Genomic DNA, 23051 nt, shown 5'->3' with positions numbered 1-23051 from the left:
GTATATATCTTTGGACTTACTCATACAATAGGTATTCAGAAAAAAGTCCTAGAAATGGCACTGCTGGGTTTAAGGGTACCTGTCTAAGATTTTTGATGCACACTGCCAACATGTCCTTCACAAATGTACCCTCCAACAGGATTTGAGCACCTATTTCATGACACCTTCATTAACACTGGGAATTACCACTTTCGGTTTGATCTCCGTCATATCTACATTTTAAGAGGGATCAGTGTTATTAATTAAAAACTTATGGAAAAATAAAAACAATGTAAACATCTATTTGCACCATAAAATATGCAGTTTGTCTTTGTGCACAGACAGTAAAAGATGGAGAATCTTGAAGATTCTCTTTCCAGTCGGTAGTCAGCAACATGCCTACCCTGAGGCTCTACACCTTTCTGAGAGTGGATCACCCATGGCATCATTAGAGGAGAAAGATGGAAATGAGAAAAAGGTACTGCTCACAGAGTTCAGAGCTTTCTTCTGGTAGTTCAGAGTGCATATCCTCTACACACTATCCAATGTTCAGATTAATGTGAAGGGTTCCCAAATTACTGAGGGAAAAGTTAACTGTACACTGTAAACTAATGGTGTGACAGGTCCACAGTACAGTTATCCCTCAACATCCTCAGGGAATTAGTTCCAAGCCGCACCCCACCCCAGGACACCTAAATCTATGCACACTTAAGTCCCTTCGCCAAGATGGTGTAATATTTACATATAATCCACATACATGTGTGCTCTAAATCACCTCTAGGTGACTTACACTCCCCCCGCAAAATGCAAATGCTATGTAAATAGCTGTTCTATATTATTTAGGGAATAATGACAAGAATTAAAGGTCTATACATACTCAACACAATTTTTTTTCCCCAAAATGTTTTCTAACCATGGTTAGTTGGATTTGTGGATCCAGAACTGTGGATGTGGAGAGCTGACTATATAACCAGATGCATGAATAATTATGTGCCCTGTATCATGCCTCCTTATGTTTTCTAAGAATTCTTTTGCATTTTGCTCACCCCTACATTTCTTCGGGGGCAGGGGTAAGGGTTGGAAACGACGGAGTAGCAGGACCAGCTCTTACCAAGCGCAGAGGGAGCCACCTTGGAGGCCTCCAGCTTCCCAGGGCTGGTATCCCCAGCAGTGGCAGCACGATTCGTGCTGGTACAGGAAGGGCTCATGCCAACGCAGTCAGGGTAGTAGGCAGACAGCAGGGGTGCTGCCACGCTGTCTTTCAGCAAAGGAGGTAGGATGAGCATGGAGTACCACCAGTGGTTGGAAACTTCTGACACTCTCTGAAATGTACCAGCAGGAGAAAGAGAAAACAGCAGAGAGAAACGGACATGCGGCTAGTGCCAAGGACAGAGGGCCATCTTCATTTCATTCATCCTTAGCCCTTTATTCTACACCCCCACCAGACTTAACAATTCTATACCAGAGTTCTGCACACACAAATTTAAAAACAAATGGATTATGATACACACAATGTTTCTTAAGGCAAAATATAGCCTTAATGTACAGTGACAGTCTCCCCCCTCCAAAGTCCCACCAATGCCAGGTAAATCTTTAGAGCTCCACCCACTTACTACCCTGCAAGCCTGGCTTTAAGTTTCAAAAGGGAAATTTATTTCTGCTCCATAGTTATCTATCATCCAGCTCCCTTTTACTTAAGATTTTTAAAGAGTTAAAATTGGACATAAAAACATAATTCTCCAAGTACTAGTCTATCATTACTGCTTTTAGCCAAAAACTACTTAAAAAAAAAAAAAAAAAAAACTTTTGGAAGGTAAAAGTACACTAGTACCATCAAATAAGATGCCAAACGTAGACCTGAACAAGAGGCTATCTGGAACATTTTTCACTGTCTACGAGCCCCAACATTCCCAACAGTATACCCCACTGCTTCAGTCACCTTCTATGCCCAGCCCCTAAAGCCACATGCACCTGCAACCTCTGCTCTCAGCACCTGCTTTAGGTTAAACCTATCCTTGACAGGCCCACACTGTACCAAAACCAGGGGCACTCCAGCTCCTTTCCCAGCACACCAGCCTGTCTCTAGCAGCCACCTTCCTGGCCGGATCCCGAAGCAAGAGCAAATGGAGATTCAGCTCTTGGCACTCAGGCTGGACTATGCAGAGGGTGGAATGCAGTGCCTTGGAAAAAATGAACCCAGGCTGCTCCAATTCTCTTCTGTTCCCTGGGTCATGCAGCTCAGTGGGCAAAATAAGTCAGGACCACTAGAGGCCTTGGCATCTTGCTCTAATCCCCCAGCTATTATTTCCCTAGAAACCCATCTGAAGACATACCAACCCGAACTCTGCTGGTGTAGGAGCAATGGGACTCGTACTTAGTACATGCTCCGGCTAGTCGCCAACCCTGGATCCCTATAATTTTGTAAACAGACCAACAAACATCCCTCCCTCACTTTAATACACATACCACTGAAGAACCCGTACTTGATATACAATCTATTAGCATATTCAATCATCAAATACCCACTGTGCTAGGTTAGTGTTCCCCAAAATTTTATGTCCACCCGGAACCTTACAACGTGACCTTATTTGGAAACAGGGTCTTTACAGATGTACTTAGTTATGATGAGTTCATACTGGCATAGTGGGAGCCCCAAATTCACCATGACTAGAGTCCTTAGCGGAAGCCAGAGAGAGAAGAAAGAGCCGGGGGAAGGGGTGGTGATGATGCAAGCAGGGATGAAAGCAGTGTGCCACATGCCAAGGAATGCTAACAACTTCTGGCAACCTCCAAGAGGACCCTCCCCCTTGAGCCTGCAAAGGGAGCACGGCTTGGCCGACACCCAGATTCGGACTTCTAGCTCTAGAACTGTGGAAGAACACACTCGACTGTCTAAGCCTTCCAGCGAATCCTGGTAACTTGCTACAGAAGCTCCAGGTACCTAAGATACTTACTGAAAACTTAGAAACTGCTGTGACCCTAGAATCCCAGGAACATTAAAAATGTAAGGCAGATGACCACCACTACCAACCTGGACCTGACTCTCTCAGCTGAACACAAAAACCAGCAGATCAATTTCCAAGAACTCTTCCTTTTTTTACATACTTATATCTCATAAACAACTTCTATCTTAAGAGTTCAGATTTTTCTGGTTGCAAAATAGTCTCAATGTTATGGGACAGATGGATAAACAATTATATAATATTTAAAGTTATTTTTCCTTTCTTTCTATCATCTCATACTGTCTATACCTCAAATCCAGAAATCATATGGTCCACTGCCATACCAAGGGAATATATGAGGGTCCAGCATATAAAAATATGTATGTATATATGTGTATGTCTACACACACACATATACACCCCACTCCTCAAGTAACAGAATGGATTTAAAGTAGATTAGCTAGATGTCAGTTTCTCCCTTTGCTAAAAATTCCATTCTGGTCCCTGTATTTCAGATACCTGGAACAACCCAAATTAATCCTGAATCACTAAAAATCAGAATGACTCAGAATTCTCAGAATTTGAGAACTCAGAAGCCCAGAATTTTGAAACATCATTTTAAACTGGATCTGGTTGCACGGATCTTGCCAACTCAGGGAGCTAAGCTTCAAGAAGACACCAGAAATGTGGCCAGTCCTTGCCAGCTAGACATACTACTCCCCTTTCCACATCTAGTCATGAAAAGGACAAAGCTGTCACATTGAGGTCAGAATGCATGGGACACTCCTGCTGCTGAATCCAGGCCAAGAAAATCAAATTATGGCCCTCTTGTTCTTTTCTGGGAAGGATTCAAGTGGAGAAAGGGTCATAAAGTCATCCCTGAAACACAAGTTCAGTAATTCTGAGCCCTAAGGCAAGGCAAGGAAGCCTTTACTTCCTTTTAATATAAAGCAGTATACATTTTTAAGTTGGGAGTGGGTCACATATAACACCACTGATGACATTTTCATAACACAGTTACCAAGCTACATCAGAAAGGCTTTGATCAGCAAGCAAATGAAGACGAGAAACTCATGAAACGTTGCCGTCATTTACTTATCATCAAAAGCACATTAACTCTGATCCAGGATACTCAGAAATACTCACTAGATCTTCAGGGAGGGAACAATGATCTGAGGTCTCAGGCTGCAAAAGAAACCCAAGTTTTAATTAAGTTTACTTATAAAACATAGCCTTGTCTATTTATCTTCAATACCTCTTTTTCACCTATTAAACGGACAAAAAAGTTTGCTAAGACCCTGCATGAGCGAGGATGTCCTAGTAAAAACATGCAGGAATACCACTGTGGAGAGCAATTTGACAAAATATGGAGATTTTAAATGCATAGTAACTTGACTTCATAACTGAGGACACCACCAGCAATTCATTAGAGCATAAAGAGGATACACCCAGCAATTCTAACCTATATGAATTTTCTTGAGAGAATCTTGTAACATGTGCACTAACAGATAGATTAAAAAATATACAAAGGAGCGCGCTGGGGATATAGTTCAGTTAGTGGAGTGCTTCCCTGGCGTGCACAAGTTCCTGGGTTCAATCCCCAGCACCACCAAAAAAAAAAAAAAAGTAAAAAGGAGCATGGTTTGTAATAGGAAAAATGATAAAGACAACCCAAAATTTCTCAATAGTGGAATGGACAAATAGACCATATTATATTCAAACAATGACAAGCTACACAACAATGGGCGTGAACTACAACCACAGGCTACTACACGTCTGTGAGATGTATTCATGTTGTACACACAACATAATGTTGAGCAGAAGGAGCCGCACCCATCAGACCATATGATTCCACTTATACAAAGCTCAAACAAGGAAAAAAATCTACAATATTGCAAATTAGAATAATAAGTACACAGGGGAGAAAGGTTGGAGGCCGTGACAGACAGGGAGTACCAGATGGCTTCTGAGGGGCTATTCAATTTCTATACTAAGAGCCAGATAAATGGGCACTTTGAGAATTCATTGAGCTATGCATCTTGATTAGTGCATATTATGTTTCAATTTTTTAAAAAGAGTTGCCTAACTAAAGACTAACATATCACATGGCCTGGCAAGCCTAGTCTTTGGGATATATTCCAAAGAAACTTGCACGTGTGTGTTCAAATACACCTAGCAAGACCAGGCAAGAACGCGCCACAAAGCACTGCATGTACCAGCCAAATAGAAATAACCCTCATATCCACTAACAGGAACACAGATATGCTGGGACAGACTCATATAAGGTAATACTGCCCAGGAGACAAAACGAGTACACCAGAGTTTAGGTATCAACATAGATGCACATCAGAAACCTCAATGTCGAGTGGAAAGAGCAAGTTGCAGCAGAACACGAGCAAGATGAGATAAAAATATGCAAAACACTGTTACTGAAATGTTCTGCAACAGGTTAGTTAATAAAACAAAAAGCAATGAAATTCAAAAGAGCATTTGCCCTTACAGAGAAGGGAAAAGGAGACGCGCTGCAGGAGCACCCAGGACCTGGGAAGCCATTGCTCTGCTTCGTAAACTGGGCGAGGACCGTTTAATGCTTTACATACAATTATAAATCCTCTTCTGCACTTATAAATTATATCATATTGAAACTGAACATACACTTTGATACCAAAATTTCATTTAAAAGAACTGATGCTACAAAAATACTCAAAAATGGCATTAATAGAAGGCTATTTGCTACAGTACTGTCATAAACAATAACATCTACAAATAACCTAACTGCCCCTTAAGTGCAGAATTAAGCATGGTACATTTGTTCTGTGGACTAAACATAAGAGTCACCTAAGAAAGTTCTTTATGTACCGAGATGGAAGCCTCCTGAAAAAAGAAATGACAAAAACACGTGGAATTTGCTGCCTTTCTTCTTACTGCTGTTCCACAAATAAACTCTCAACTTGGTCCCTGACAGTGTTACCAGGCTAAACACCAAGATGACTCAGTAAACACTGTTTAAATAAATATTTCCATGGTTCAGGTTATGGATGGCAATCAAGTAGACAGGAACAACAGGATGGCAGGTATCAAAGGAGAGTGACTGAGGAGGTAAGGGACCCTAAGGAGACGAAAAAGGCTTCCATTGTAGGGCAAGGTTAAGAGTAAAAGCAAGCAAGTTTTCCAAAACATAAGGGATCCAACACCTCTGAGACCCTCCTGGAAAAAAGTCCTCGATGTTAAGATACATCCAACCAGGTAACAAACCACAGTGCAGAACCTGGAAGGGAAGGCACTACAGTAGAAGAAACCATAGGGAGCGGGGGATCCACAGAACTACGGCAGTGAGAGAAAAAGGCAGAGGGCACGAGGTTATGGGGGAGAATGACATTTAAAACACTTGGAAGAAAGGGAAAAAGGAGGTCGACTGAAGTGTGATATGATCTGAATTACTTTTACTGATTTCAGAGCATAGTGTTGATTAGTATCTTCTAATAGAACTATGATTTTTTTTTTTAAGGTTAGAGTGATTTTAACTCAATAGTTACATAATGTATTTTTCAATTTTTAGGGAGTTTTTAGAAACCACTATTTCTTTGGGTGGGGAAATAATTACTCCATACTCAGCAATTTCTTATTTCAGCCTGGCTTCTTTTTCTTATTTCAAATGCATGTTACAAAAATCATGTTGGTGGGCTGGGGATGTGGTTCAGAGGTCAAGCACCTCTGGGTTCAATCCCCAGTACTCCCCACTCCCCGCCAAAAAAAAAAGAAAGAAAGAAAGAAAAATCTTGTTGGCACTATTCCTTAACAGGAAGTTGTCCGTCAACCACTCCTCCTTCATTCATACAGGAACACTCAAAACTCTCAAAAAGTGGTGGCTATTTCATGATGACTAACAGCATACATTTTCTTGGCTAGCATCTCTGTTCTTTTCTGTATTTCTTTTGAAGTTTTCAATGATGGACACATATCATTTGTCTACAAAAGAGTCATTCCAAAGAAAACCCTATAGTTTTCAAAAACTAAGTATGTTAGAGAAGCTGAAAATGAAAACTGCCACCCAAGGGGGAAAAAATACTGACGCACCCAAACACTGTGAACAATTAGCAGAGATGATTTTGAAGTCGTACATTCAATTATGAGAGAGCAATAGAGGAGCAATTATGGATGGCTCCAAATTATTCTTTAGTCAAAGCATAGAAAGAAATGTAAAAATTACACCTCGTATTTAGTAACCTACTATTAAATGAATCATCCAAAATCTTTTTAAATGAACTGTTCAACCTTAAAACACTACCTACATAAATCATGCGAAAATGGTTCAAAGACCAGACTCTAATGAAGCAGTCTTCTATTGTTGACTGCTGGTCTGCGGCTGCAGTCCCCTCTCAATGTTACAATGAAATGCCTGCCTCTTGTTCACTTGAGAAGTCACCTGGGGCATGGTGCTGGTTAATTCAGTGCAACCAAGGCACTGTCCCCCTGGGCCAGACGAGCTTCCCGTGCCCCACAATCTCAGCACTGCATTCCTCAGCCCCCTCCCACTTTTTTCTCTTCTATTCTAAAGCAGAGGTTGAGGATCTTGAAGATGAAAGACAGTATATTCTAAATGTTCTCCCCATAAAAAAATCAATATATAAGGTAATATATAAATTAATTAGCTTGATTTAGCCACTCCACAATGCATATGCATTTCAAAATAACATCTTACATACAACAAACATATATTTTTCATTTGTCAATTAAAATTAAATGACTTTTTGAAAAGAATAATTAAGGGCTAAATTAAAAGATTTTAGAACAAGTCATCGATTCCAGGAACCTGGTACTAGGCTCAGATCTGATCTTTCCATTCCTCACTCCCAAATTACCAACAAGAACAGAAGAGAGAATACCACAGAGGCCACCGACATTAACAGAAGAAGAGTGAACAATATTAACAACTTCAACAAATTTGACAGCGTAGATGAAAAGCACCTGGGCCCTGAAGCATCTCCAAACCATCTCCAAGTCACAAACCACCCGAATCATAACACATCTGTTAAAGAAATCGAATTAAAACATACTGGCCCAAACTCCTGGACTAGAAGAGTCAACCAAACACTAAAAAAAGGACTAATACTGACTTTATGCACCCTGTTTAACAAAATACAAAGCATGGCATATTCTCCGTTTGCTTCTTGGGGAGCTAGCATAGCTCTGACAGAACCTGACGACGATGCTGTAAGAGTTGTGACAGCATCACTATGAACACAGATGCCAGAATCCTTAACAAAACATAATAAAACCCAGCAATATATTAAAAGCATAGTACACTAGAAAAAAAGGGAGAAATTTTTCCAGAAATATAAGATTGTTTCAACATTTCAAAATCAGTGTGATTCACCCCATTAGCAGATTAAAGGACCAAAAACCCACATGATCACCGTAATAGATGAAGAAAATATATTTGGCAAAAGTCAACCAAAATTTCGAATAAAAGTTCTTAGCAAAGCAGGAGAAGAAAGGACCTTCTCCCTCAACCTAACAAAGGAGCATCTACAAGAAGCTATATCAATAAGCAGAGTACTCCAGTCAGATTGAGGCCAGGAGTAAGACAAGGAGGCTTGGCTTTCACCACCTCTGTATGGTATGTCAGTGGTGGTCCTGCCCAAATCAATAAGGAAATCAATAAGGCAAGAAAAAGAGAAAAAGAAAGAATATCAGGGGCTGGGGATGTGGCTCAAGCGGCAGCGCGCTCGCCTGGCGTGCGTGCAACCTGGGTTCAATCCCCAGCACCACATACAAAGATGTTGTGTCCGCCAAAAACTAAAAAAAAAAAAAAAATAAAATAAATATTAAAAAAAGAGAAAAGAATATCAGTTGATATTAGTTTGTAGACAACCTAAAGGAATCTACAAAAGGATTTATAAAAGTTAATAAGGAAAGCCAAAAAAGTCTCTGGGTATAAAGTCAGCACATGTAAGTCAACTATATACCTATACAAATGCCACAAACAACTTGAAAATAAAAATTCATCCTCAGTGTAAACTAGAAAACACTGCTGGGAGAAATTAAGGAATCCTGGGAAATGATTTCTGTAAAGACTAGATAGTAAATATTTTAGGCTCTGTGGACCATGCAGTCTCCATCATGACTCCTGTCATGGAGCATGAAAGCAGCCGTCGACACCACATAATTAAAGAGCACGCTGTGCACCAATAAAACTTTCTTTATAGCTGAAAGATTAGTAGAGGAGAGGGAAGGGAACAGAGGGAGGGAGAAAGGTAGGAAAAGGACCTCCTGGGGTCTGAATTAGAGCAAATCATATTCCATGCTTTTATAACTATGTCAAAATTAATCCTAATGTTATATATAACTAAAACGAACCACCATCAACAACAAAAAAAACATTATTTATGAAAACAGGCAAAGGGCCAGATTTGACTCACAAGCCATTACTTGCAGTAACTGGGTTAGAAAACTGAAAAATGTCCATTATCCTCCAAAAGATACACAGATTCAACACATTCCAATCAAAATCCTGGAGGGTAGATATGGACAAGCTTATGGAAAACATACATGGAAACATAACGGTCCTAGAATACGTAATCTTAAAAAAAAAAAAAAGGTTGGAAGAACTTACCACTAACTAATTTTAAGACTTAAAAAAGATACAATAATCAAGACAAGACCATTTTGGTCAAGGATAAACAATGGGAACTATGGAATGTGGTACACACTGCATGTATGGTCAATTGATTTTTAAAAAATGATATCAAGTTAGTTCAATGAAAAAAAGAATAATCTTTTCAACAAATAGTACTGAAAAACTAAGTACCTATATGGAAAAAATTGAATTTTGTCCTATTCCTCATATCAAAAGCCTTTAACTTGATAAAAGATATTGTATCCATGTACAACTAAAAATTAGGAAAAAAAAAGATGCTCAGCATCACCAGTTAACAGGGGAATGCAAACCAATGCCCCCATGAGATGCCAAAACATACCCACTATACCAACAAAACCACAAAAGAAAACACCACCAAATGTTGGAACATAGCACAAGAATCATGGAAAACCATTTGGCAGTTTCTTAACATTAAACAACTACTACATGACTCAGTAGTGTCACTCTTGTGTATTTGCCTGTAAGAAATGAAAAGGCCCACAGAACACTTGCACAGAATGCTCACTGTAGCTTTTCTCACACAGCAAAAACACAGGGACAATGGTTAAACAAACTGCAGGGCATACCTACAATGCAATTTTACTTGACAATTAAAAGAAACTACTGATCACGACAGTGACGAGGTGACTCTCAAATCCTACTTAGTGAAAAAAAAGCGAACACTACACTACACAATACATATGGCTGATTTCTTTTCTTCTTTTTTTTTTTTTTTGGTGGTACTGGGGATTGAACTCAGGGCCTTGTGCATGTGAGGCAAGCACTGTACCAACTGAGCTATATCCCCAGCCCTCATTTTTTTTTTTATTTTATATTTTTACATGGTGCTGATGATTGAACCCAGTGCCTCACACATAGAACGCACATTATACCAATGATGGCTAATTCCTAACAGCCACACATCTGTCCCTCCTCTCATAGTTTCACTGAGACACAGTCCCAGCCCCTGATTTCATTTTTTACAAAGTTCAAGAACAAGGAAAACTAAGCTATGATGATAGACACCAGAAATTCCTCTGGGGGAGAGAAGAAATAACCAGAATTTTTTAGAGTGATGGAAATATTGTATATCTTCATTGGCATAATGAATTCAATCTGTAGACATCTTCTGAAACTCAATGAAATTCACTTAGGAGCTATTCCTATAACTATAGTATGTAATCACAGCTCAAAAACAAAAATAAGATGCAACTTTATATCAATTAAAAATACCACCAGTTGATGCAGATAAGGTTTTGATATAATGATGACTCTGAGTTGGGGTCTTTGGATCTTTAAAATGCAATTTGCATATTCATATCAATAGTCTTAAGTAATGTGCCCCTCATAAATACATTCAAATGCATTTCTAAAAAAGGGGGGGGGGGGGGGGGCGGCACACTCACACACACACACCACACAGGACTGAAAATGTGACTCAGTCTTAGAGTGCTTGCCAAGCACATACCAACCAGACTTTAATTCCCAGCATTACCAAAAAAAAAAAAAAAAAAAAAGTCTAGTAGGATAAATGAATCATTAACAGCTTAACTAACAGCTTACTCATCAAAACAGGAAAGAGATAAGAAAAACTTTCATTTTTTAGTTGTATACGATATATGTACATGCATATTTTCAATTAACTTTATCCTAAGAGTAAATTCTTTTTTTTTAAATTTTTTTTAGTTGTAGTTGGGCACAATACCTTTATTTATTTTTATGTGGTGCTGAGGATAAAACCCAGCACCTTAGCACATGCTAGGCGAGTGCTCTACTGCTGAGCCCCAGCCCCAAGAGTAAATTCTTACGTAAAACTTATTTATGAAAAAATAAAAACTCTAACTCCTAAATGTTCATACTCTTTTTCTCATTTTGTCACTTGCAAAAATCTTCCAATGTTTTTTGGTGGTGTGGAGGACTAAATCAGGGCTTCAATCATGTTAGGCAAGGCCTCTACCACTGACCTATGGCTCCAGACACCAAATTGATATTTTGAAATAATTATGTGTTGCTTTAGCAATATTTTTATGTTAAATCCAAGGTTTTTAAAACTTGACTATAAACTTTATAAAAACTTTCCATCCATTCTTTAAAAGAAGAATATTTAAGTGTTTTGCTGGAAATAATTGCATATTTTTTGTGAATATACTACAAACTACTGTATTATATTATTTAAAAAGTAAATTTTAAATAATATGCAAATCATTTCTGAATTTTTTGAAAAAGTATTTTCAATCTGGAATTTGATTCCTAACATTGTTTTAAGTACAGGAACTGAACCCTGAGGGACTTTATTACTGAGCTACATCCCAGCTCTATTTTGAGACGGGGCCTGAGTTACTGAGGTGCCTGGAGCTTGTGATCCTTCTGCCTCAGCCTCCTGAGTCACTGGGGTTACAGGGGTGAACCACCATGACAGAATGACTTTTAATATTATTTAACTTATTTAAAGCATTAGTGACATTTGTATGGATTAATTCCTTTAACACGTTAAAGAATTACACATTTTTAAACCTTAATTGCCAAATTTCAAAGAAGGCACATTATACCAATGATGGCTAATTCCTAACAGCCACACATCTGTCCCTCCTTACTGGTGAGATCCTGCTTTCGTCTGGTGTTGCAACATGCTCAGTTGTAAAAATATCTTCTTCCTTTGTCTTCAGTGCAATCCAGAGTAGCTGCATGATTCTGTTCCAGCCAATAAGATACAAACAGATATCTACCCTATTTCCCAATAACAGGATAGAGTCAACTGTTGTACCTCTCACACCCTTTGCCCTTTCTCTGGTACAATTTAGACACAGTGGCTGGCGGTACGGCAACCACCTGATGAACTTGAGGATAGAGGACAAACTAAGGATAGACTAGACGCACTGGAAAGAAGACGACCAACTCTGGACAGCCTATTTCCAAACCACTTGTAACAAGAGAAAAGTGAAATTCTTAATTAGTACACCACCTGCAGCTGGGGTTGTCACATGCATTCACACAACCCAGATAAAACGAAAAATACATACCCTTACTATTTACTGACAACTAAATTAATGTTATCCATTACTTCAAAAGGAACACCAACAGAAATCATACCTTAACAGCAGTATTTGGTTTCATACCACACCGATACGTCTTTGCTACCTGTGGAGTGAGCTGGATTTCCTTGGTAAGCTGCCGCCACTTACCACACTCTGGTTTGGTACACTGAACCTAGGGAAAGAAGAGAGGTCAAGATCAACAGGTTGGCTAATCTTGAGCTACTTTTCCACCCTCCACCACTTATCCTGTGTCACCATTCCCCACATAATCCACTTCTACCCCATTAGGCTAATTTCTGATTCAGTACTAGCTCAGGCAACAACAAAGAGCACAGAGGAGCTAAGAACTGTTGTCAGAAAGATTTTCCAGCTCAGACTAAGGAAATAATCAGAGATGAATTTTGTTATCACAGGTCAAAAAAGTCAGTACACTCAATGCAAATAATGTGATACCCTGGGCTGGATCCCAGAACAGTAAAAGGACTCGATGAAAAAACAGATAAAATCTAAACAAAATCTGTAATGTCATTATTCACACTTGCCAATGTTAATTTCTCAGTCTGACAAACAATCATGGTACATAAGATGATTACATTAAGCAAACTGGGTGAAGGATATATGAGAACTCTCTATGCTATCTCTGCAACCTTCTGTACATTTTAAATTATTCCAAAATAAGTTATTTTTAAAAAGTGTGGAGAGGGCTGGTTTGTGGCTCAGTGGTAGAGTGCTCGCCTAGCACGTGAGAGGCCCTGGGTTCAATCCTCAGCACCACATAAAAATAAAGGTATTGTGTCCAACTACAACTAAAATAAATATTTTTTTAAAAAAAGTGTGGAGATATCCACATGCAGAAGAATGAAGTCAGATTCAACTTCACACATAAAAATTAACTCAAAATGGATTAAACAACTAAATGTAATTGCTAATTCAATAAAATACTTAGAAGAAAACAGGGCATTATGTATACACACTGAATGGAATCCTAACTGGAAGGGGTTTTACTCCATGTATGTATGTCAAAATATAGTCTAGGGTCATGTTTATCAAAAAACAAAAAGTACAAGCCAAAAAGAAAAAAAAAAACAGGGATTAATCTTTATGGCCTCAAATATGGCAGTGAATTCTTAGGTGTGATACCAAAACCACAAACAAGAAAAAAGTGGACAAACTAAACTTTATAAAACTGAAAACTTTCATGCATCAAAGGACACTAGCAAAGTGAAAAGACAACTACAGTGAAAAAATATCTGCAAATCCAAGATCTGATAAGGGCTTAGTTTACATAATGTATAAAGAATTCCTACAACTCAAAAATAAAAAGACAACTCAACTTAAAAACAGGTAAACCATTTGAATAGACACTTCTCCAAAGAAGATATGCAAATTGCCATTAGTTAAAGAAACGAAAATCAAAACCACAGCGAGGGGCTGGGCTGTGGCTCAGTGGTAGAGCACTTGCCTAGTATGTATGAGATACTGGGTTCAATTCTCAGCACTGCATTTAAATAAATAAAGGTCCACTTACAAACTACTGTTATAGGTGATTAAAAAAAAAAAAAAACCCACAATGAGATACCACTTCACACCCACTTACAATTGCCAGTATATAAAATATAAAACAAAATGAAAGTTGGGGAGGGCATTGAGAATCTGAGCCCACACACACAGAAATGAAAAATGGTGGGGCAGCTATGGAAAAGAGTGTGAAGGTTCTCAAAAAATCAAATACAGAATTACCATATGGCCCTCCAATTCCATTCCTTAGGAATAGCCCTAAAGTAACTATAAACAGATATTCAAACAAATATTTATAAAAGAATGTTTATAGCCACACTATTCACAATAGCTAAAGGTTTAAAACAACCTAAGTGTCCATCAAAAGATGAAAGGATAATTAGGCTACCATGCAGTAGGATTCCATTTATAGGAAACACCCTAGCTGGATAAATCCATAAAGATGGAAAGCAGATTAGCAGTTTCCAGGGACTGAAAGGTGGGAGAACTAGATGGTGACTGCCTAATGTACAAGGTTTCCTTTGTGGGTGATGAAAGCAAGTTGGAATAATACAGAGGTGGCAGTTGCACAACACTGTTAATATGCTAAATGCCACTGAATTGTATGCCTTAAATAGTTAATGTTAGGTCTCAGGGTTTGGCTTAGGGGAAGAACATGTATTTAGCATGTTGAGATCAAGACTGAATCCCCAGGATGGGGTTGTAGCTCAGTGGTAGAGCGCTTGCCTAGCATGTGTAAGACCCTGGTTGGGTTCAATCCCCAGCGTCACATAAAACTAAATAAACAAAATAAAGGTGTTGTTCCATCTACAACTAAAAATATTTTTTAAAAAATTGAATCCCCCACCACCCCCTCCAAAAAAAACTCATTAGACAACATTAAAATAGTTAATTCTGTTGTTTGACTTTCTACTTCAATAAAAAGTTTAAGTGTGTACAAGGCAGCTCAGAATTACTTGTATTAAAAAAAAAGCAAATCATTTATTAAGTGGTGATTTATGATATATATAATCACTAAAATATATTTTCAAAGAACGGCTAAATGGAAAAAGGATCATAAAAAGTAAGATTTAAAAAAACCAGTTAGAGCCAGGTGCAGTGGTGTACACCTATAATCCCAGCAACTCAGGAGGCTGAGGCTCTAGGCATCTTAGTGAGACCCTGTCTCAAAACAAACAAAAGCCGGGGTGGGAAGGGGGCTGGAATGTGGCTTAGTGGTTAAGCATCCATGAGTTCAATCCCTCGTACCAAAAATTTAAAACAAGTTGTAAAAAAAAAAAAATCCAAATTTTTTAACCTAATTAAGATTTGTATATAAAGCACAAAATTATGTTTAAACAAACTCAAAAATATGAATAAATTAAAGACTAGAAGGATATATACCAAACTTAGCAATAACTATCACCAGCAGGTGTGAGGCGTTAGTTTCTTCCTATATTATCTTTCTATAAAAAATAATAATAATCAGAAAGAACTGAGAGTCATGGTGGTGTGCATCTGTAATCCCAACCACTTGGGAGGCTGAGGCAGGAGGATCACTAAGTTCTCTATAATCAGCCTGAGCAACTAGTAAGTCCCTAAGCAACTTAGCGAGACCCCATCTCAAAAATTAAAAAGGGCTGGGGATTTGGCTCAGTGGTTAAGCTCCCCAGTACCCACCCCCCAAAATAAATCAGAACAGAAGTAATAAAAGAAAGATTTTTTAAAAGTCAGGTTTTTCATCCATTGCTCTTCCTTTTAGCTCAATAAATGCTATTTCTTACCCAGTAGGGGAGCTGCTGGTCTGCCATGAATGCTTTGGGGCTAGGTTCAGTTTTGCCATTGCTGGTCCATATTTTTTTCCAGGAGGTATACTTATCATATCCATCTTTATGGCTGCAAACAATAAATATACCAAGCTACATGTCAAAACACAAGTCAGTTCAGTAAATTTTACATGAAGGACTAACCCAGTCTTTCACACAGAGGGAAGTTACTATGGCACCCATACAGCAGGTGGTCAGAAGGGGTGTTCTCTATTCCACGTTTGTACCATGACGATAGCATAACAAATTCTGCGGACGTATGTAACCAAAAAGAACCAATTAAAAAAAAAAGTTAATCTAATAAGGGAAAAGTATTTTCTAAAGGAGAAATTAGGATATTTTAAAATATAAGAACTGGGGGTACAGCTCAGTGGTTGAGTACTTGTATGGCCGAGACCCCGAGTTCTATACCCAGAACCACCAAAAAAAAAAAAAGAATATTTTCAAATGTACACAGTAAATCTTAGGGTGGCCACTTAAAAATTACATCACTATATTAAGAAACATAATCAAAAAATGTGCAATTAAAATCAGAGAAGGCAAAAGAGAGAACCAAGATAAACAACCAGCAATTAATATATTTCAATTCAACTATGTCAATAATTTCTTAAAATGTGAATAATACATACACATAAATTAAAGGCAGTTGAAAATTAAATCAGTTACTTATTTTGGTGCTGGAGCCTTGTACGTAAATAATCTTGGATCAAAGAAAAATACTCAAGGGAAATTTAAAAATACTTTGAACTAAATGAATGAAAATTATTGAGATTTGTGGAAGAAAATCATTTGGAGGGAAATTTATGGCATTAAATGCACTTCTTAGAAGAGAGATCTAAAATTAATAACCTTAAAGCTTCCAACTTAAGAAACTAGATAAAGAAAAAAATTAAACCTAAATCAACTAGAATAAAAAAAATGAGAGCACAAAAAAATTGAAAATATAAACAAAGAATCAGTTCTTTAAGTAAAACTCCTATGCCACCAACCACATTAACAGAGAAGAAGAGGGGAAAAAAAAAAAAAAAACCACAATAAAATTAGTAAAAGGAATGGCTGGCTGTCCAGTGCACTCTGTCCATCAGCAGCCCTCTCCCCTACTTCTGCACCCCACCCTCTGCATATTATGACAGAATAGCAGAGCGGCTCTGAGAGCTTTCAGAATGTGTAAATCCGTGGCAGATATTTTTTGAGCCCTAAGTGTGTGCACATATAAGAAACACACATACAAACTGGCACATCAAAGTCCTGGTCAAAGTAAAAGTGGTCACAGATGTGACCAAAACAGTCCAACAATTCAGTGAGCCCAGGGACTAAGCCTTAACCCTGATCCCCTCCCTTGCCCTTGCCACCGTCTCACCCACCATGGACAGTTCAATTAGCAAACAAACCTTCTGTAATAATGGTCAAAGCATTCATTACAGAAATGCTCCCCACAGGAAAGGTGATACCATCGGGATGTGTAGCCATTTTTGGCACATCTGAAAACAGCAAAAACATGTAACTTTGGTAAAAAATAAACATTTCTTTTCCCTTTAAAAAAAAACATTCAACAAGGGTATCCTATTGACATTATTTCCACATAAGACTCCTAATGGCCATGAGCCAACAACTGGGGAAACTGGAATGCAGGAGTATATAAAGTGAACCAAGTCAAGTATTCCTTATCTGAAATGCTTCAGACCAGAAGTTGAAGAATTTCAGAAATTTTTTGATTTTAGAATCTTGGCATACATATAAAACATTTTGAGGATGGAACTCAAACTTAAGTATAAATTTGTTTGTTTCATATGTACTTTATACACATATCTTGAAGGTAATTTCATACAAAATTTTATTAGCATTTGCATTTTGACTGAGGCCATCACATGAGGTCAGGTGTAGAATCATGTTGGCACTCAGAAAGTTTCAGATTTTAAAGCATTTTGGCTTTCAGATTAGAGATGCTCTATCTGCAGTACACAGTAGGGACACAAGGCCTTAGACCAGTGGTCTCTTGCCTAGCTGGCAGCCAGGGCCAACCCGGAGCATGGATGCTTATGCCATGACGCATCCATGCCACTGCACTTGAGTTGCTAGTGCAGAGGACTCCAGGAGCCCATTTGGCCCAATCCTGAACAGGGACGGATCTGGCCAGCTGTAATCTGAATATCAAGCAGGCTATCTGGCCACATAACTTGCCGAAGAGATAATACAGCAACAGAACGAGGAATCCTGCCACTGGGAGCACGTCCCCCACCACCTCTGCATGTTTCAAAATAAGCAGGATGTGTTTTCCAGAGTTTATTGAATCTTAAGCCTTAACTAAAGATTTTCCTCTGGAAATGTCACGACTGCAGTTAACTACATAGTTTCTGTGAGACTTTTACATATATGTGGGAAGATGTGGCATATTACACAAGGGAGAAAAATCAGTGACCAGTGATCACTCGCTGGTCTCCTCTGGAAGGTCAAGGATCTTCCCCACTGTGTCGCCAGCCGCTATGATTGGTGGCATATGAGGGCATTGTACTGCAGAGTTGGCATGGGTGTGCTCTCTCCCATTAGTCCAGGAGTGCCAAGGAGCTCTGTGGAGATGTGGAATGTAGAGAATAAGCAATGTCTCTCTCTCTTAGGTGACTTTCAGTACTGGCATCTGTCTTTGGGAAAACTACCTTCTAGGAAGATGTCCCCACAAAGCACACTGCTCTCATGGGCAGCAACTCAAGGCCGGATGCGCCTTCCAAACAGACCTTTCAGAGGCACTTGCAAAGCACACAGGACAGGTAGCCGTACAGCCCGCCTTTTCGCACTTCCTGTACTTCTTCTCTGACACGCCATCCTCGTCCTCATCTGCTGTCTCTGTTGCCTTCTTCTTTGCCTGTGGGAGAGTCAGCTGAGGTGAGGATCACTGGGCTGACCAGGGTGATGGGGTGGAAGGTGTGTTACTACCGAAACCACATGCATTACGAGTTCCAAGTGTGAAGGTCAACAACATCCTGGCAGTGGCCCAGAGGCTGACCCACAGGAACCACTGCCTCATGACTCACTGCACACACAGTTCACTGGCTGGCTAGAGATACAGAACCAGCACTTTAATAGCAGGCACCTAGGAACTCAAATTCACCTGAGCCTTTCTCAGGAAAAAGTGACACCGCTCAGAATAAACACACATCATTCTCAAAATTAAGACTTTTTTTTCTTAGAAGACTTAAACCCTTACAGTATTACAGACTTTTATTTTTTTAAAAAAGTCAGGAAAATTCTAGAGAGATAATTCTATCATTTTTTTCATGAAAAAGAAAAACACTACCAAAAAAAGCAATACCTAACTGACTATAAGCAGAAGTCCAAATTCCTCTGAATGATATCCAAGCCGTGCATAATGGGGCCAGAGCCCCATCACCTAGTGCAATTCTCTGATGCCCATCTGCACGCCATGCCTTTATCCTTGCAGTTCCCCCAACCAGAGATGCAGCATTTCTACGTCCTCTCCCTTTATCATGCTATACCACGACTACTGTGATTTTCTCCACAGTAGGACTAGAGGACTAGAGGTGTCTTCCCACCTCTAATTTTCCAGTCCCAACCATAATATTCCTGTATGCTCAAAAGAGGTTCATTGAGTGAACAAATGAACATACCTGCCTGCCGGAGCTCCTCAAAGGAAGGCTATCTGAACCATCATAAGCTGTTCTTTTCTTTGACCTTCCCCGAGGGGTTGCCATTATATTAAAAAAATCTGCCAAAAAAAAAAAAGAAATTAAGCCACTCAATATTAGCATCTGCTATTATTTTCAACTGTGTGGAGCAAAGTATGTAGTTTAGTAGGTATGAAGGCATACTAGACTGCTTGGGTGTAAAGCCATCACTTCGGAATTACTTAATCTCCCCAAGTGTCCTCAGGTAAAATGGGCATGGTAAAGGTGTACCACATCAGTGGCATGAAAATTAAACAAGATAATTTAGAGCACCAGTACTGGCAGAAGTACTCAATAAATACTACCCATTAGTACTATGTACACTTTTAAAATGAGAAACATATCACATGAATGATCAATATTCAAATTACACAACTGTTTGTAACATTCAGTAGGAAAATATACCTAGTTTTTGTTGTTCCCCTTTTTCCATCTCACTCTGTCTTCTTAGCAGTTCCTGAATTCTGATGCCTTAGTATACTTTAAAAACTTACTCATTCCTTCTTAGTAAACTCAATAGATGAGTATCAGGCACAATGTGTGGTCACTACTGAACACAGGAATCTGGATTAGATAGAAGCACTGGTATCTTCTACTAGATCAATTTTAAGCATTCTCAAACTATTATAACAACAACATGATTAAACAAACAATAAGAACTAAAGACTACAAGATAAATAATGAATAGTAACATGAAAAACTGAAAGCTATTCGAATTTTTTCAATTAAGGATAGAAAAATACTTACCATAATTAATAATATATGGATTCTGTAATTATCATTCATTCCCTTCCCTGATCCATTTTTTTTACTATGTGTGCACACATATATGAAATAATAAAATGAAAAATAAATAGGACATACCTGTGGATAGGAATTTCAAAGTAGAAAAGTATTACCATAAAATACAAATCCCATATACACAAACTTAATCTTGGAGAAAAGCTTTGAAGATTTTGTAATCCTACTGTTTCATATTTATGCATTATAATAACATCTTTAAGAGTACTTTTCATGGATTATTAACATCATGTGGAAAAACTTTGCCATCTACCCTTATTCTGAGAAGCCTTCCTATCAACAATTTTCCTTTGACTTAGTCTTCATTTTCTTAGAAACAATATAATTTTACCTATGAACCATACATATTCTGAAGTGCACTATACTTCTTTAAGCATTAAATAATCGCTTAGGGGCCTGAGGGTGTAGCTCAGTGGTAAAACGAATGTTTTTCATGATATGAGAAGCTGGGTTCAATCCCCAGCACCAAAATAAATAAGTTGACATTTAGTTCTATAACATCCTTGTACTGCTAGAGAAGGTGCTGGTAATTTAATAATAGTACCTACCTAATCGTTGTTATACTCTAAGGCTTTCTGGGTCTCATTTGCGTTTTCAAAAAGTCTGACAAAACTCTCTGTACATAAAAATATGAATATATAAATATGAATTCTTACACATAAATCTTCACATATTTATTTTTAAAATCTATACATTATTCATAAAAAACAAAAAAAAGAATGTGAAAATATATAGTATTATGCACAATACAATTTTTTTTGTACAGGGACTGAACTTAGAGCCTCCTGAATCCTACCACTGAGCTACATCTCCAGCAGTACATATGGTATTGTAGCAAAATATCTGAAGGGGGGTTCAGGAACAAAAATGAAATCAGCCAAGGTTCGTGCAACATTTGACTCTGTCACCTAGGAATGTTTCCTAAAAGCATAGTTTCCAGAAATTTCAAACATTTTAATCAAATTGTACACTGAAAATGTTCTTAATGCAATAAAAAAATATAATTCAAGAAGTAGTTAAATACGAAATGGAAACACTATAAAGGCCATTATTAAATTTGATCAAAGGTTTTTAAAATAGTACATTTCACCTTTAATTACACAATTATGTACCTCCATTCTTTTTTTAGCACTTGACATAATCCCTATTTTCACTGTTGCTGGGTCTTAAAAGAGAAAAAATAAGCGAAGTTGTAAGGAAGTTTTTAAACACCGTCTTAGAAATACTAACCAAAGTGTCATTAAAATAAACTGGGATACTCAAAGTTTTCACATCTGATTCTTTAAAGACACCTAAGTAAATATAATGTTTCATATTCAATACTTTAGGAGCACATTTCTTCCTAATTTGAAATGCACAGCTTTGGTTTGCTTTTAATGTGATAAAAGAAAAAAAGCAGGTGTTTTCTATAAACATACAAGTGGCTATATCAATACCCAGACTTCTACTTAAATAATTCCCAGGTGTTTCTGAACCACCTTATTCAGGAACTGTTTCTTAAAACATACTCACAGAATTCACAAAAATGTGAATCAAGAGGATTCCAAATCTACAGTAGAGTCAGCATAATTTCTAAAATTAGAACAAACTAATACTAGAAACTTCTTCATAGACCAAAGAAAGAATAATTTCCCTTTGGGCCACTTAAAATAAGGCAAGACCTTACTACTCCTACACTAATCAAATTCTCAGGAATACGGACCCAGAACTATATTCAACATTGAACGACTCAGTAATGCAACACGGAATCCCCACCCGCCTGGACGTCTTTTGTTGACCACTTTCTCCGCCGGGGAGACAATTAATTATTGATGGTCATTTTCTCCTGTGCGCGCCTCCTGAAGAAACCTCCCTCCCACTCGCCTTTCTTCCACTGAAATATTTTTAAAAACAAAAATAAAACTGGCCGACCCGTGCGCCGCGAGCGTAGCGGGGAGCCGGTGGAGTCATGCCAGCCGCGCCGAGCCCCGGGCTCTCCGCGGCGGGGCCCCGGGCGCGAGCGCAGCCGCCGCGGCTCCTCGGGGCTCCGCCGGCGCCGCGCCGCGGCCCCGCTACACCTGCGCGGCCCTGGGCGAGCGAGGGCGCTCCCACCACACCGGGTCCCGCGGCCGCCCCGGAGGGGAGCCCCGTCCCCTCCCTCGTCAGAGAAGCCGCCCCGGGCTCACCTCTGCGCACGGAGGCGCGGCGAGGCGGGGAGGGGCACCGCCGGGGAAAGGAGACGCGGTCAGGCCCGGAGGCTCGCCGCCCCGCGCCCCGCCGCGAACCCCGTGGTCCCGACACCGCGGCCCGGAAATGCCCCCGCTCTGAGGAGACCCCCGCCCCACAAACCTTGCCCTCGGCGGCGTCGCATTCAGCTCCCGGGACGCCCCCTCGCCTCGCTCCCGGGCGGCAGGCGCCGCGCCGCGGAGGGGAGGGGAAGGGAGGGCTCGCGACCCGCCCGGCCGCCGACCCGAGCTGTCATCCCGCCGCCCCCGCGCCCGCCCCCTACCGCGAGCCCCACCTCGCAGCGGAAGCCGCGGTGCGCGCTGCCCGGCTGCCGGCACCCCTTTGAGCCGCGCGCAGGACCCAGCACCCGCGCGGCCGCGCCGCTTCCGCCCCTACCGCGGCGTGACCCGGGGTGGGAGGAGCCGGAGAAACAACGCACGAGGCCC

General features: G+C 39.6%; 1 protein-coding gene across 2 annotated transcripts in view; it reads right to left on the bottom strand.

Annotated features, from left to right (window-relative positions):
* The window catches only part of Kdm1b (lysine demethylase 1B), a 45761-nt gene extending 22789 nt beyond the window's left edge, over nt 1-22972 (bottom strand). The window contains exons 1-8 of one of the 2 annotated variants that reach the window (XM_027948178.2): nt 22901-22972; nt 19543-19640; nt 18652-18779; nt 17311-17400; nt 15878-15989; nt 12652-12768; nt 4068-4106; nt 1091-1301 (exon numbers count right to left, since the gene is read on the bottom strand). In XM_027948178.2, coding sequence (XP_027803979.1) covers nt 1091-1301; nt 4068-4106; nt 12652-12768; nt 15878-15989; nt 17311-17400; nt 18652-18779; nt 19543-19626 — 781 coding nt within the window. In that variant the 5' untranslated portion in view covers nt 19627-19640; nt 22901-22972. Of the gene's footprint in view, nt 1-1090; nt 1302-4067; nt 4107-12651; nt 12769-15877; nt 15990-17310; nt 17401-18651; nt 18780-19542; nt 19641-22728; nt 22800-22900 lie in introns of those variants that run through there. The other variant, XM_071613716.1, reaches the window with a different exon arrangement.
* Nucleotides 22973-23051: the final 79 nt, after the last annotated feature.

The sequence above is a fragment of the Marmota flaviventris genome, chromosome 6 (assembly GCF_047511675.1).
Source record: "Marmota flaviventris isolate mMarFla1 chromosome 6, mMarFla1.hap1, whole genome shotgun sequence".
Classification (NCBI taxonomy): Eukaryota; Metazoa; Chordata; class Mammalia; order Rodentia; family Sciuridae; genus Marmota; species Marmota flaviventris.
The sequence above is the reverse complement of the archived record's forward strand: the minus strand, read 5'-3'. Positions and strand labels throughout refer to the sequence as shown.